Genomic DNA, 16032 nt, shown 5'->3' with positions numbered 1-16032 from the left:
GTTGACTACAATTAGAAACACTAAGGAATTCACATTTCTAGCAGCTACACGACTTCAGCAGGGAAAACACGCAAGGTACTACTGAACATGCGCACAAGTGACGAGTTTGTACGGAAGCCGACGTAAAGCAAAAATATGAGCCGGTCCACGCCTTTTCCACACATCAGACATGAGCGAATAGAATGCATTGATTGTGAATGGGAGACACTGGTGCTTGGTAACGCTGCGCTATGACATGAACGCAGTGGACCGGTGGACCGTTTCTACATTTGAGCACGCTCATGGTCAGCTCTTAAGCATTTAAAGTGCACGAATGATGCACTACTCAAACTGGCTTATTGGCCTGAAAAACAGGGCAAGCATACGAAATGCATGCAAAACACCACCTAACATCGATCGGAACAAAAGGGGCCCGCTAAATGTTGACATGCAAAACAACAATCCGCAGTCTAACGAAAAGACATCGGACCTGACGACCACAACCCACCTCTGGAAGAAAGGTAAGGCGGTGAATTGTGCAGCTGTTAGAAACATCGTCGCGTCAAATATCTGGGCCTGCAGCGAATAAAAAGGCTTGATTGGGTTTTATTTTTTTTGTCATACATGCCAGGGCATTTTGTGCTGCGTTGTTGCTTTCTAACTTCCATTGTTTTAAGCCGGGCGACGGGAGAGAGTCAAACGTTCAACCGGAGTTTCCCGTTTCCTCCTCGGGTCAAAGCGGAGGGCGAAGGCGTGCTCCGTTACCAAGGCGACGGTCAGCTAACAGGGCTAGGCTAACAGCGCGAGGCTAGCGGCGCTAAACTAGCACCCGGACGGAGAGTTTCGGGTCCTTTTGACTCTTCGCTGCACAATAAAAAATCCGTACATTTAAAACCCCGTTGACATGTGCTGTCCAGATGCGCGTGGTGTGAATACTCGACGTGCACGCGGCGGCTGAGACACAAAGGAATGAATTGTAAGTTTTGACTTAACGCGACCTGGGAGCGGAGGAGCGCGATGGGCTGTCACACGTCAGACATCCGACCCACGTTGAGCTTTCTCTCCAAAGAGTTCCCTCTCATGTTTGCCAGCTGTTTAACCTCTGGAGTAGCTAGCTGTGACATAAGTGTGTCTCTTAAGCAAATAACTGAAAACATACGCGGTTTTTGACCATTGACGTTGTGACCTTTAGTTGTTTGTTGTTGTAGTTTTGCTCTTACTTTTTTTTTTTTTTTTCTTTCCGCGGGGTCTTTACTAATATTTTGCCGAAAACATGATCAACCATATGTCAGACACTGGCTACATTTGCATTGGCAGCGTGGAGGTCTGTTCACGTTTAGGAACATGATCAACATAAGTTGGTCGGACAAAACAAGACATTTAAATGTCAGCTTTGGGTTCTTGAAAATCAAAAAAAATCGATAAAATAGTTTCACCAGATATTCATTATTAATATTTTAACTGCGTATTCGTGCTTAATTTCCCCATCGACCAGTCTTTTCCCATTGTGTTTTATTCGTGCAGGCTACAAAACAGTCAAGAAAATTGGGGAAGGCACATTTTCAGAGGTTTTGAAAACTCAGAGCCTGAAAGATGGGAAGTACTACGCATGTAAAACCATGAAGCAGACTATTAACAGGTATGTATTCTGCAACTAAAAGACAACCTGTCCTGTGCATAGGCACTCATTGGTGCATTTGACCATACTCTATTGCGTATGGACACCTGTAACATGAGTCAGAAGATTAACTCCCCCTTAGTCTTAAGTATTCTATTAGATGTCGACTTACTCCGCCTTTGAACTTGTAGTGATGAGGTAACAGTAGATGTCTCTGGATGACATTTTAGTTGTCAGTGCAATGGTTTTTAACATGAACTTTTCCCTTTTTAAAATATGCCATTTATCCTGTGGACATTGTCCATTTACAGTACAGCAGTGATGCAGTTATTTTACTTTACATTTAACGATAATACATGTTTACGCCTGTCAAATTAAAAGTGCAAATGTCATCTGTCATCAAGTCTGGAGCAGGCCAACAATCTGCGGGAAGTCCAGGCAATGAAGAGACTGAGCCCACATGCAAATATCATCCAGCTACATGAACTCATTTTGTGAGTACTCAAGTTGTTGTCTATTATAGAGTTATTGTATTGCCAAAACCTAGTTCCATGTGGCGTGTTATATTAATCTAACACACAATGTTTCAGTGACAAAGAAACTGGAACGGTGTCTTTGATTTGTGAGTTGATGGAGATGAACATCTATGAGTTCATACAAGGTAAGTCTACCAGCATTACTGAGTGCAAGCATGTAATAAATAATAATAGCGATGAATTGGAACATGAAGGTGTACCGTGGTCTTTCTGGAAACATTTGGGTGAATTATGGTCTTATATCGCTTCTTCATTCGTTACAGGAAGACAAACGCCACTGCCTGACAATACAGTAAAGAACTACATGTACCAGCTTTGCAAATCACTTGAACACATGCACAGGTAGTTATGAAAACACCTCGGGTCACACGAACCAGTAAACAAAAACAAAACAGTTGAGATCATTTTCCTTTTTCATGTCCCGTTTTTCTTTTCTTGTTTTTACAGCTGTGGGATCTTTCATAGAGATGTGAAGCCAGAAAACATTCTCATCAAAGTGAGCTGCATCATTATTATAATTTGCTTTAACATTGACAAAAAATAAAAAGGAGTTCATACACGTTTAAAAATGTAAATGTATTTGTACAAATTGCAGCAAAATAGTCTGAAGCTTGGCGACTTTGGCTCATGTCGGAGCGTGTACTCCAAGCCCCCGCATACGGAGTACATCTCCACACGCTGGTACAGAGCCCCCGAGTGCCTCCTCACTGACGGGTACTATGGCTTAAAGATGGACATGTGGAGTGCTGGTTGTGTCTTCTTTGAGATCATGAGGTACTTCTGTAGGGAAAGGGCACAACATCTCGTCTGTAACACCCATAGAACAGTTCATGAGTTAATAACAGGACAGGAATACTCTTATGAGGTCACACACATTCATCTCACAGAGTTGTCCTTGATCAATGTTACCAATGTCTGCATTCAGTTTTACTTCGCTCCATTTGATCGATCATGTCTGCCGACACAGGCTTAAACAAATGTCAAACAAATGCAGTGCAAATGGATTCGTTGTGGCAATCAGATACTTGTCTGTTTCAGTTTGACCCCTCTCTTCCCTGGAACCAATGAGTTGGACCAGGTTGCCAAGATCCATGACGTGTTGGGGACACCAGATCCAAGTATTCTCCAAAAGTTAAAGCAGTAGGTGTTCCTCCTGAAATGGGTTGTTTGAAGCATGTGCATCTTTGTGACAGGAATTGTGAATATATATATATATATATATATATATATATATATATATATATATATATATATATATATATATATATATATATATATATATATATATATATATATATAGTTTTTATGTGCTTAGAAAACCAAAACTTCTCATGGTTTCTTGTTGTCTGTCAGGTCTCGAGCGATGCATTTCAACTTCCCCCCTAAAAAAGGCAGCGGCATCTCGAAGTTGGTCCCTCACTGCCCGCCTCCAGCTCTGTCACTACTCTATCAGATGCTCGCCTATGACCCCGATGAACGCATTACTGCAGAAACAGCTCTGCGGCACACATACTTAAGGGAAACCAGGTACACCTTGCAAATAACAATCAATCTCCTTTGATCAACATATTCAATCAAATTTAGTTGATACAATTACCAGGTCTGCTTGTTAGACAAAGAACTGTCATTTGTAATAGAAATCTTGTGTGTTTCCCCCCCTCCATCAGGCAGGCAGAGAAGAAAGCCGAGACTTTTCAGAGAGCATCTGGGACTATGGATGAACTAGAGAGTGGCGGGATGCACAACTCCTTAGACCACATCTGGCGCCCTGCCAGACTCGGCAAACAGCTGAGAGGAAGACACACAAGGCAAACCCCTTTATTAAACGTAAGTTAATGTTCAAGTCAACTGAAATGAAATGTCAGAAGCCCATGAGTCCAAATTAATCTGAATACAACTGGTACCATCCGATACTTCCTCCCTCTCCAGCACAACATGAAACATGTAGTGGAGCCCCTAATCCGACGGAACGTCCCTCATAACCCCATAGAGCTACCTAAGCTCAACATGGTTGTGCCCGGATCACAGATCTCTTTCCCAGTCTCCACCTTGCCTGCCTTTACCCACCGAGGCACTCTGCCAACCATCACGTCGAAAAAGTGCCAGTCACGGTTGGCAAAGGTAAACACAGGTGTGCTAAGCAGACATCAGGCTTTTTACATGTTTGAATCATTCAGTCATTTAGGTTGAGTCACACCTGTAAAGGGCTCTGGGAAAGTCAAGTTAAAACACAGCTGACAGGTTTGTCTTGCATGCGAGACGTTTGAAAAAAATGCAAAAGGAAGTCACATTAAAATAACTGAACAAGTGTCTTGATAGCGCTTTCATTCAGGGCTTTGATTTGTCATTCAGGCGGCTTTTCCTCTCTTCACAGCCCCGGGATGAGTCACACCGTGCAGCTTTCAAGACCTTCTACATTCCACCTCTGGATAGGAAACGTGGAGGCTACTGAGAATCCAAAACACTTCCAACATATTATTAAAAATGTTCTCCTAAAACTGGATTGACCTATACTGTTAAACAAATTGTGGAGAGGACAATGTTTGGACAGGCCAGATGTTGAAATCTATGAAGCAACACAAACATGATGAAAAATGCAACAAAGACCGCCATGCCTGTCATATTCCCAGTTTTGACAGCTCACATCAAGCTGTTCAATGTACAATTCAATGTAATATCTTCACAAACAATATTGGTCTGTAATATTACGATGGATTGAGAGTGTGTAGTTTAGTTATGACCTCAGTTTTACTTGACCTAGTCAGGTGTTACATGTTTACAACTGTTAAGAAATATACTTCAATCTGAGCCTATTACACAAGCTAAGCAATAAGATATGACAAGTGAACATCCATTTACCATAGGTGAGTGAAATGGTATTGAAACAGATTAATTGACACACCAAGTAGCTCCTGTTAAAAGGATTTTTATTGCCATGTAGCATTTTCGAGCACCAAGCGTTCCCTCAGATTGTGTGATGCTGACAGCAAAAAAAAAACACTGACAGGAGCTACTTGGAGTGTGGATCCATCAGTTTTAATTGTTAGATATTTCTTTGATCCAGCACCCATCCTACCAGACACTGAATGTGTGTGTCTTTTTTTTTTTTTATCGTTTCTGAATGAAATAGTATAATATATTTGATGAGTAACATGGTCAACTTCCTGGAAAATAGGGGGCCTTCAAAAAGTTGTCTTTAACCCGTGGACCTGTTCTGGTTGTCTTTTTTTACAACCTTGAATCACAAATGATCAATTCAATTAATAAATTATAAAAACATGACTACAAACTGAACTACATTTAATTACGTGCTACTGTAAAACATGTGTTTGACAGCAAGTTTAAATCAATAACTTGCAATAAACATAAAAACCAAGGGTGGGGTTGAATACTTTTTATAGGCATTGTATACTTGTGATAGTCTCTTTCCAAATGCTGCGAATGAACTCCTCGGGACAAAGGGCTTCAGATTTATTCTAAGCCACAACATTGCCTCTGGAGAAGTATTTTAAAGGCACATTGAACTGTAATGTAAATAAATAGCCCCATGCGGGCAGCAAGACAGATTTGCAACAGTCAACAAAAAACAACTTTTAGATCAATTATGTGTGTGATCTTTAATTTCTATGGCCTTAAGCAAGTCCTAAATATTTGTATTTTATGTTTTGTGTTGAATGTAGCTCCACCTGTACCTCCAAATGAAGCAACGAGGCTTAAAAAAAAAAAAAAAGTACAATTTAATTCAGAGCTGTGAACGGAAAAAAGTCAAACGGATTGTGACTCAGTCTGCGCTGTATTTTGTTGATTATTGTGACGCATTACCAGATTAAAGAAGTTATGGGTCATTTGTATGATGTCATCGTTAAGGTGCTACAGCCTCCTGATACAAACTTGTGAAGAGAAAAGATTGATGACAATCATGATTTCTTTTCAACAAATAATAAAGTGGAACATGTGAACTGTTATCCACTATAAAAACATATTCGCTGCACCAACTTCCTGTCTGGTGCAAAGGGTCACTAAAGTCTTCATGGCATAATCAAATATTGGTTATCACACAAAAAGTACATTAATTAATTAATACTGCAATAGTGTCAAATGGGAAAGACTCGTCGGTTGACTTTTTATCTGAATTCTTTCAATTGGCTTTTTCTTAAATTTCTTTAAAGAAGAAGGTCTGAGGCCTAATGCAAGCTTGTATCAAGTCTTTTGAGATTCAATCGTTGTCTTCCAGAGCTTCAAAGACTACATACTTGTCAGCTCCTTCCTTGCAGCTTTGGCATTTATATGACAATGTAAGCAATTTCCAAGCATTACAGCTTTGTTATGTAAATACAGTACATGTGGGTGAACGACAAAAGGAACAGAAAACGGTGTATTCAAGATTATTTTAATATTATTAATATGTATACTTTAGGATTTAGAAATATAACTATCAATGACAACTTCCACTGGAGTAATGGTAGTTTGCTTAGGGCCCCATCAAATCAATTAATTACAATATGCACATTATGATACAAAGCAGATTTTAATCTGAAATAATATTAAAATAAATGCTCAATAGATAAAGGTTTAAATTGTTTTTATCATTTTTCTTCACCTATTGTTATTAGCCATCTGTGAGTTCTGAGCACACCCAAAACTTAAAGCCATTTTCTTCTAATAAACTAATTTAAGTGCAAACATTTTTTCCTTTAAAAAGACTGATTGCAGCATCCAACTTTAGATTCAGATTTAAAGACTGAGGATGATTAAGCCCAGTGCAACAAGGCTGTCCTCAACCCTCTTTTTGTTCCACTAGAGTAGTTATAAAAACAAACAACATAACAAAATCAGTGCCAAGTTGTTGATGGTGAGATTCTCCTCAAAAAAAAAAAAAAACCAGAAGGAGTGGGTAAATGTGGATGGATACAAAACTTTCAGATGCTTACGCACTTGGTGGTAAAAGGATAGTTCATACAAAAATCATATTTTAGTCAGTAACGTAACCCTGAGCCAAGACTGAGCCACACTACAAGGTTAAGAGAAAAGAGAACACAGATTCTGAAAATTGAATGAACTATCCCTTTAACCTCAAGCCACAATTGTCTGGTTCGCATCTCACAAAGCAAAGCTCTATTTCCAGAGGGAACAACAGTCTGACGGTATTTGAAAAGAAAGCTTTTTTAAAATCTAAAATGTGTTAAAACTCCAGAGAACAATAGTACATTAGCGCAAATAGTCCACAATTGCACCACACCTTTTCTTGTTTCATTTCTCCTCTAGGTCAAGTGAGTGATAAACAAAAACGAAAAACAGAAAAAAGCCATTAACAAAATCAGGGGGGGGGGGGGGGGGGGGGGGGTTATAAAAGAAAAGGAAAACTTGCAATGCTTGCAGGGTGAAGAGCAGCATCAGACTCTGGGTTGCAGGGTTCTTTAGCAGCAGAAATATTGTGGCTATACTACTGTTCCACTGGGAGAGCTGGCTTGGTTTTGGGATGACAATAAACCCTGGAAAAAGGAAAACAAGGAGATTTGCATTGGGAAAGTTGACACACTGTAGCAAAAAAAAATAATCAAGCAACAAATAGCTCATTCAAAAATCAGCCTCTTCCTTCCATATCCCGGTCCCCTGCATTTAAACGTCTGTGCAGCGCAGTCAAAGTGGATGCGGAGTATGCAGTATGAGACTCTTTGAAAGGTTTGCTTGATCAAGGCACTTCTAATGTCCACAACAAGATAAACTTGTTTTTTCCAGGCACCTTTTATAACCTCTTGATCTGACCTTCGAGGGCATTGTCCTCTTTATTTTTTGCAAGCATTATATTTTATTGCACTTCTGCTATTACACATTCAATCCTAAAAATAAACAATAAGGTTTGTTTGAACTTATTTCCTCTTATGAATTCTAACTGCAGTTAGTATTTATCCAAATGTTGCCCCACTACTGTGTGGTGCCATCATTTACAGCTACTGGTGTACATTTCAAGGGCATTCTTGCCTCTACCACCTGCTAATGTAGTAACAATCTCAAAAGACTAACTGTATGTTCCAGATCCAGACACATCATGTGCCTTGTTCTGGCAAAGTCTGTCAAAACACAGACAAAAAGGGAAGTATATAGGGGAGTATACACATTAAGCTGCAAGCATGTGAGGAACTGCAGAGATTATTTATGCCATTTGCATAAAAGCTGAAACGTGAAAGTGTATGCAGATGATTTCTTGGCTATGCTGCTATGCATTGTGGGATGATTATGATGAACCAATGAACACACTTTATATGGATTAACGTCTCCTCCCCCCCACAGGTCTACACAGGAAATCCTCCTTATCAGAATGTATTATATAACCGGACTACTATTTGTATAGCTTTGGTTAGATTTCAAACGTAGGCATAATGGTTCCTTCATTGTAAAGCAGATGTACATTAAACAAGTCTGATATGTTACTCGCCTGCCTGCAGAAATTGACAGTCTTGACTAATAAAAGCTAAAACTGCTCCTCCAAATGTTCATACTTTTATTTTATGCCTTCAGACTATTTCCTGCCTTTAGTTACAGCCCGTTAACTGACTTAAGGACAGTTTAAGATTGAAAGACACTTTTCCCCCACATTTCCTACATTAAAAAGAACTTACCACTTTGCCTGGCCTCGCCCATGTGCAAATAAATCCCTCCTGACAAGCAGTCACTAAACAGTCCTCTAAAAATATGAGTACAGTCAGTCTCTCGTGTGCTATCTTTTTACAGATGAGGGGCTCAAGGAGGGGCACATCCTCCATGCGCGGGCACAGCAGAGTGCCCAGAGTCTTAGCAGGGTCCGATTTGGTTTTAGTCAGCAGGTTGAGCTTGTCGCTGCTCTTGCTGCTGATGTGACCCATGCTGTGGTTGCGTTTGTGGTCCTTCTCGTGGTGGCGTTCCTTCCGATCGTGGAGTGACAGCGTGGCAAACTTACTCACACCAGTAGCAATGGCACTGTCCATAATACCACTGCCGATGCCGCCACCAGCTTTGTTGGTATTGTTTGCCGTCGCTGTGGTGCTGGCTGAATGGGGTAGGCTGTTTGAGCGTGGTAATGCAGTAGAGAGGGAGTTAATGCCAGGAGTATTGGCACCACTGTTGTTTCCATTAGTAGTGTTACTAGAGGTGTTAGTGATTATTGTAGCACCCGCAGGAGGACTGGTAGCATTCATCACGTTAGTGTGTGTTCGTGTCCGTGAGAGCGGAAGGTGGGGGAAAAGGATGTCCTCCGTGAGGTCCCATAGGCACAGCTGAGTGTCCTGGCCCACTGAGCCAAACCTGTATGTGACACTAACAGGCCGGCTGTCCGTGGAGTTGCGCTTGGAGAGTCGAGACTGCGTACTGTTGGCCCGGTCTCGTCCAAAGTGGATCATCTGATCCTGGAAGTCCTCGTCGCTGCCACTGAACTCCATTGGGTCACTCTCTTCCACGCTGGTGGTGTAATGGTCAAATGCTACCACGCTAACCCATGACTTGTGCCCGTGACCTCGGGCAATGACTCTGCAGTCCAAAAACGACCACACAGTCACTAAATCGTCCTCTCCACCTGCTACTATGTACTTTCCATCAGGGCTCCAGCACACGCACAACAAGCCACCAAAGTAGCTCTTCATGGTGCCATGAAGCTCGACCGCGTCAAAGTTGAAGACTCGTAAGAAGCCGTCTTGGCTAACACAGGCTAGGAACTTCCCGTCTGGAGAGAAGGCAAACTCATTCAAAGCCCCCTCGCCTACTGTCCATTTAAGGAGAGGGTTCCGTGTGGATTTACTCTTACAAGTGTGTACAGAGTAGTTCTCTCCCTGTTTTAGCAGCTGGTAGTGTGGTGCCGTGGTGCCGCAAGTATGCTCCACGTTGTACAGGTACATATTCCCACTGGCATGAGAGACCAGAAACAGGCTCTCAGAACCCGGCACCCATTTCACGCAGGTTACTCTGGACTTGTCTATTAGTCTCTGGCGGGAGAGATGGGCAGTTGAGGTTTGAGGGGCAGTTGGCAGGAGAGAGCAGAAGGAGAAGGGGAGAGTGAAAAAGAAATATCAGCACAGTATCATCAAGAAATCAATGTTTACAATGTTATTTAATGCGCCACTTTTGGTCATATTCTGTTTAAAAAGGTGTGAGGCAGGGAAAATACAAATAGCAGCACAGAGTAAAAGAAAGGCTATGGGAAATCCTTTGAACATAGACAACGTTTTGCCATTCAGATGCTTTAAATCCTTATAAGAAGGTGGAAGCATTTACTACAAAGATACATTCAAATTACACAACAGTTTAAGAGCAACATAAGAAAAGTATTTTAAATCCTGTTGGGGATCACTTCTATACATCTCAATTTGTTGTGGATTAACTTGTGGTTTTCTTGCCAGGCACAAGTTAATTCACTAAAAGTAAAAAAACATATGCAGATCTCTATCTGACATCAACAGTACTACAATAACTAACTTTGTGAAAAATGTTATATTGAAATCCACTGCTTCTCCTAATTTTTCCTCTACTCACACACACACACAACTTGTATTAATCTAATCTCCGTCCCTCAGTCACCTACCTCCTCATTGAAGAGCTTGCTTGTCTCCTTCTTGATCGGGTCAATGAGCTGTACCTGTCCAGCAGAAAAACCCACCAGCAAGGACACACTTTCTGCTGTGGCTGTGAGGTGGTTGAAGTCATGACAGGTGGGCTGCGTTCCCTTGTAGATGCGCTTGTCTATGGGCTTGCTCAGGTCAGCAGCCTGAGTGGAGAAAGAGGAAATGCACATGAAATGACGACAGTAAACTTTAAAAATCTAAAATTACTTAACTTTGTTGCATGACGAAGGCTGGTTGAACCGTTAGTAATAAACTATTGGAGTGCGCGGTTACATTTATTCTTGTACTGCATTTCAAAACACACTGGTACGAAATTTAAAGTCGGTTTAAAGCTTTCTTAAGTCAAGTATCTTGCAAGTGTACAAGAAGTGACAGCTAAACTCAATTATTTATGACCTTTTGCAACACATCAAATAGGCGACAGTCACTGAGAAAAAAAAGAGGAAGGACTCAAGTATCCAGGTACGGCTTTTTCTCTGTCGATGGATAGAAGTTAGCGATCATTCTTTATGATTTACACGTAGTTTTTTAATGTGAGGTAAACATTATTTTTTACTGCGGTCAACACACCATGGGTATGCACTGCAGATAACCAGTATAACAAGAGCTCCATTATGTAATGATTGACAGTTTACACTACTGGAAGAATGGAAATTGGTTGAAGACGATGTGTTAGATGAGACATTAAGTGGTTGTGTCTCACCTCAGTGACCAAATGTCAAACCATGTTTTAAACGTATTTCAAATCAAGAGTACAGTCAAAAACACATCTCTTATGACAAATTACATCACAGATGACATTAGGACAGTACTTTGATGATTAACAATATCAGCACAAATGTTAGACAATAAGCAATAAGCCTATGTCAAGAGTGGTGAAGGATACTTTGAAGTAAGAAGTAAAAGGAGATGCATACAGAAAATAAACAGGTCAATGTGATCTCCTAGATTTGTTCACTGTAATTTTCAAATAAATTATATTTGTTTAGCCCAATGTCACAAAAAGGGCTTTACAATCTGTACAACATATGACCACAAAACAACAAACACATAGCCATGCATCTGCTCCACACAATGTTGTCTTTCTCTACAAATGTTGTCCTACAAACTCTTTCAGGTTGGTGTTAGTTCAGCCTTTAGCCAGTTGAATGAGGAAACGCATGACATGCACATGTTTCACTGTGAGTAATGTATAAGGCCATGACACATCGATTCAAGTTAGAAATCAGATGATCCCGTCAACTGGTGATGCTAGCTGTTAGCTGAACTCACTTGACGTCGGGTTAGTGTCAAAATATATACGGCTGCTTTATGAAGTTATTTTCAAATGTAACTTAGGACCGCTGAACACAGTCACCATGTGATGTCCAGTCGTTTTTCACCTTGTTATCTCTTTTGGTATGTTTGTCAGGACCCGACATCGTCACCACGAAATATGCAATAATGGAATGACTTGTTTGTTAGCGACATCATATAAATACATATTGTGCGATGATGCAGCCTTCAAAGACGATGATCTCGACCTAACTTGCATGTTATGATTTATCAAACTATAAGCTCCACCATACATGGCAATGTAACTAACGCTAGCATTTCCCTACGAGCAGAGTAAGTCAGCCTCGTCTGATGAGACATCTCCAGAGCTAAGAAGTGCCATTATTTACGACTGTCCACACACACACACACACACACACTGAATCGGCAGCATTGTGATTTTGTCGACTCCTCTCAGTCAAAAAGGCGTCGACAGGTGTTTCGGGTGGAACCCGAAGGAACTGTCACTGTCACCACAAACTAACGTTAAAACATTAACCGCCACGGCGGCCATGACAACACTGACAACTTGAGTTGAATCAATCGGTCGGCTTTACCCCGTCGACCAAACTCTCGAATCCTACCACCCAGCAACAAGTAAAACGGAGCGAGAGACCGGGGGACGGGGTTCCGCCCCCCGGCCTCGGACTAAGTCAGCTGCCGCTAACGTTGGCTAGTTGCGTTAGCTCCAACGTAGCATCAAGCTAACTAGCTGCGAGCTAATTTCAAAGTCAAGCACCTGTCAGAGTTATTTAACACGTCCAACACGAGCCCGGATTTCAGCAACAGCGAGGGCAGCCGGGTCGCGTTTTGACGTGCAGTATCGTGAATGTCCGTTGACAATAGCCGCGTTAGCTCGCTACCTTTCTAACGCCTTTGTAGATGTAGAAGTAGAGCTCACGGCCCACATTGAAACAGATCCGGTCGCCGTTGCCTGACTGGTCGTTGACGTTGACGAAGGAGACCTTGACGGGGTTGGAGCCTTGCGAGTTGAAAGGCACCCTGTTGGGGCGGCTGTATTCGGAGTGAGTGAGGAGTTTATAGACGCCTTCCCGAGTGGTGAACTGAGTTTTAATTTCGTTCATCTCCTTCCCTCCTCCCTCCGCCGCCATCTTTGAAATTAACATTCATCCCTTTCCCCCAGGCCGGATCTTACGCACGGGGAGCGGGGGCCATGTAGCGGGCATTCCGACTCTCCCGGTCCCCCCAATGGTTCACCGGGGAACTGGAGGAGGAGGACACGACTGGAGCTATTTTAGAATAACACATTTGCCACAGTATTTAACTTTTCTAAAACCAAAGTTCAAACCATATATTACTTGTATTAACGCTATATGTGGGAAAATAAAAGTTATAAAACAATATAAGATGTGTTCGCTTTCGTGGTAAGTTGATAGTTTAAGGTATACATTTAGAAACTCTTTAAATACGTTTACAAAATACACATTTAAAAAAAAACAGACTGATAAGGTAGGTATGTTGATATACATTGACATAAATGCATTAGTAGCAAAAGCAGCGAGGTCAATGCGGGTTTTATTTTGAAAAAGAATCACCGGACGGACGATTTTGTTAAAAATCTTTTAATTTGCAAACTAAGTGGCGTTTTGAACTCGTGCAAATGCTACCATCGTGTGTAGACCGACGACTGGTCACCCGTGACCAAACATTTGCTGCATCACATCAAAGCACCTGGCACTTTGCTGGTTGACTCATTTGCCTTTTACCCGACAACACAACAAATAAATTGTAGTTTTACTTTATCACGGTGCAAATACGTTTGTGGTAAATGTCATGTCATATGGTGGAAGACGACAACTGAAGACGACATCTCCAGGTATCAATATGTAAATATATATATATATATATATATATATATATATATATATATATATATATATATATATATATTTCAAAATTAAAAACTTAGAAAACTTGAATTTGTAGTATGTATTATGTTTGGTGTCTTTAAATGCATTATAGTACATATTTGTTCTCCAATTAGATGACAAGGATAGACATGTGCCCAACAATATGGACCAGCTTGCTTTCAAATACATGGTGAGATAAATCATTTAGCCACATTGTATTACCATATTGAGAGTGCTCTGTCTCATTTAATTGTTTTCCTGCTTTGACGTTTGATAAATGTGACCTCTGTTTTTTTTTAAGGAGCTGTGCAAAGTGGAGTCCAGCACTGATTCTGACTCAGAGACCAGTCCACGGCGGTCGGACACCAGCACTATGGTATGCCTTTTATTTCTGAATGTGACCATCACACACACAATAAGTACATATAGATAATTGACAATATACATTTATTGTATACATATATTGTACATGGCCTAAAAAGAGATTGCACCCAGTATCAAACATAATACATTTTCTATTGGATATCTCAATGAATTCTGTTCTAAAATGGGATCAAATTGAGTTTCTTTCCAAGAAACTGACTCCACATGCTCATTATCTTGGCACCTAACATACACACCTTCTTACGTCCACAGTTTTGTCTTTTGTGATCTCAGTAACATTGTTTAGGAGGGGAACACATTGAATGGGCTTCAGCAGGCTTGAGCTTTTTGATTTAAGAAATTGATAACTTGTTGATGGAAAAATCACTGAATTCCTTGTTGAGCAGGGATGTGTGAGCAGTACACCTGAGAGTGGAACTTTTCGGCGGACATTGCCATTAACACGCACGCCTGCAGGAAGGCATGGCTGTCATTCTTTGGTAAGCACTATCCTTTGTCTAATCTGCCCCCATTCTGCCACAAAAGAATCCTGCTGTTCCATACTTTCATGAATGAATGCATGTGTGCTTGCTTGTGATTATAGTTTTTGGACCCATACGATGGGAGCTCTGAGGATTCTGACAAGTCAAACCTTGATGTGGGTGTCTCCAGCAGGCAAACGAGGCCGCAAGGAAAAAGTGGTGGAGGAGGAGGCTGTCGGTTCTTGGGTAGGAGTAGGAGTAGGAGATTAACCCTTCATCACCCTGCGTCTGTTGCCCTCAGAGAAGTGTCGAAAAATGGGATGAGAGATCCCGTAACGGAGCAGCAGCAAAATCTTTTGGATGTCCAGATGAAATGTGGGAGTGACTCTGAGCTGTGTGTCTACAGGGATGGTTGTAGAGATCTTAAAGAGGAACTGGCCAATGATTCAGCAATGCACAGCCAAACCAAAGACATAGAAATGCATTGCCAATTTAATGATTCAGGCTTACACGCTACAATGCCCTCCACATCTCACTTACCTGGACCTGTAACCCTAGTGGAAGGGACTTTGTCCCAGAGGCTGGATAGCTCCTCTGAGACATCCCCCGGCCCCTATAACCTCCGATCGATTTCCAAGAGAAAGCTGGGTTTCGCTGAAGCAGAAGTGGTGCAAAGAAAGAGGCAGTGTGTTGTCAACATGGATGACGAACAAAAAGAAAGGGACTCTGCATCTGAACCATGTTCAAGCCATCTAATCGTGGACTGACAGACCGAAGTACTGCAGTCAGACTAAATGCCTTAAACGATTAAAAGGTAGAATGCAAGATTATGGTTACTCGGCAATGCACTTTGTTTATGTATAGATAGAACAGTGTAAATCCCTGAGGGTTTACATTTGTACCTCCCAGTTATTTTGAGTGTCTCACATGTGTCACATAATGTACCGATTGCCTTTAAGCAGTTAGGATTTTTGTTAGAAGACTTTAGTCTCCATACACAACCTACAACCTATGCACTGGGAATGAAACTGTATTTTCCCAACTACCGATTAAAGAAAAACATTAAATATGATATTAAATGATATATATTTTTGTATTTCCATGAAAGCTTTATCAGTGTGTGCTATACTGAATAGTGACATTTGAGCACCTCCTGATATGTGCCGCTGTGTCACCATGTCCAGAGGTAAGGAAATTAACTGGGATCTGGTCTGGGCTAAAACAAGAAGTCTATCTCTGGAAATGCATGAAAATCATTGGGTACATGCTGTGATGCTG

The 16032-nt window shown here is 41.3% G+C and overlaps 2 protein-coding genes across 6 annotated transcripts; one reads left to right on the top strand and one right to left on the bottom strand.

Annotated features, from left to right (window-relative positions):
• Nucleotides 1-313: 313 nt before the first annotated feature.
• Nucleotides 314-4585, top strand: mok (MOK protein kinase; the record flags this gene model as incomplete). Its single annotated transcript, XM_079231338.1, has 12 exons — nucleotides 314-500; nucleotides 1504-1618; nucleotides 2002-2091; nucleotides 2188-2258; nucleotides 2397-2475; nucleotides 2581-2629; nucleotides 2729-2907; nucleotides 3172-3273; nucleotides 3487-3660; nucleotides 3801-3960; nucleotides 4063-4254; nucleotides 4508-4585. 12 exons carry the CDS (start codon nucleotides 314-316, stop codon nucleotides 4583-4585), a joined length of 1476 nt encoding a protein of 491 aa, XP_079087464.1.
• Nucleotides 4586-7061: 2476 nt separating this feature from the next.
• Nucleotides 7062-13165, bottom strand: wdr20a (WD repeat domain 20a; the record flags this gene model as incomplete). Of its 5 annotated transcripts, none has more annotated exons than XM_079229759.1 (4): nucleotides 7062-7625; nucleotides 8754-10088; nucleotides 10685-10867; nucleotides 12902-13165. In XM_079229759.1, 4 exons carry the CDS (start codon nucleotides 13163-13165, stop codon nucleotides 7572-7574), a joined length of 1836 nt encoding a protein of 611 aa, XP_079085885.1. In that variant the 3' UTR covers nucleotides 7062-7571. The 5 variants fall into 5 exon arrangements, with proteins under 5 accessions (XP_079085885.1, XP_079085886.1, XP_079085888.1 ...); XM_079229760.1 differs by having other exon boundaries at nucleotides 8757-10088; XM_079229762.1 differs by lacking the exon at nucleotides 8754-10088.
• Between the last annotated feature and the right edge of the window lie 2867 nt (nucleotides 13166-16032).

Source organism: Taurulus bubalis (assembly GCF_910589615.1).
Source record: "Taurulus bubalis genome assembly, chromosome: 1".
Classification (NCBI taxonomy): Eukaryota; Metazoa; Chordata; class Actinopteri; order Perciformes; family Cottidae; genus Taurulus; species Taurulus bubalis.
Note: the sequence above shows the minus strand (reverse complement) of the source record. Positions and strands in the feature narration are given on the sequence as shown.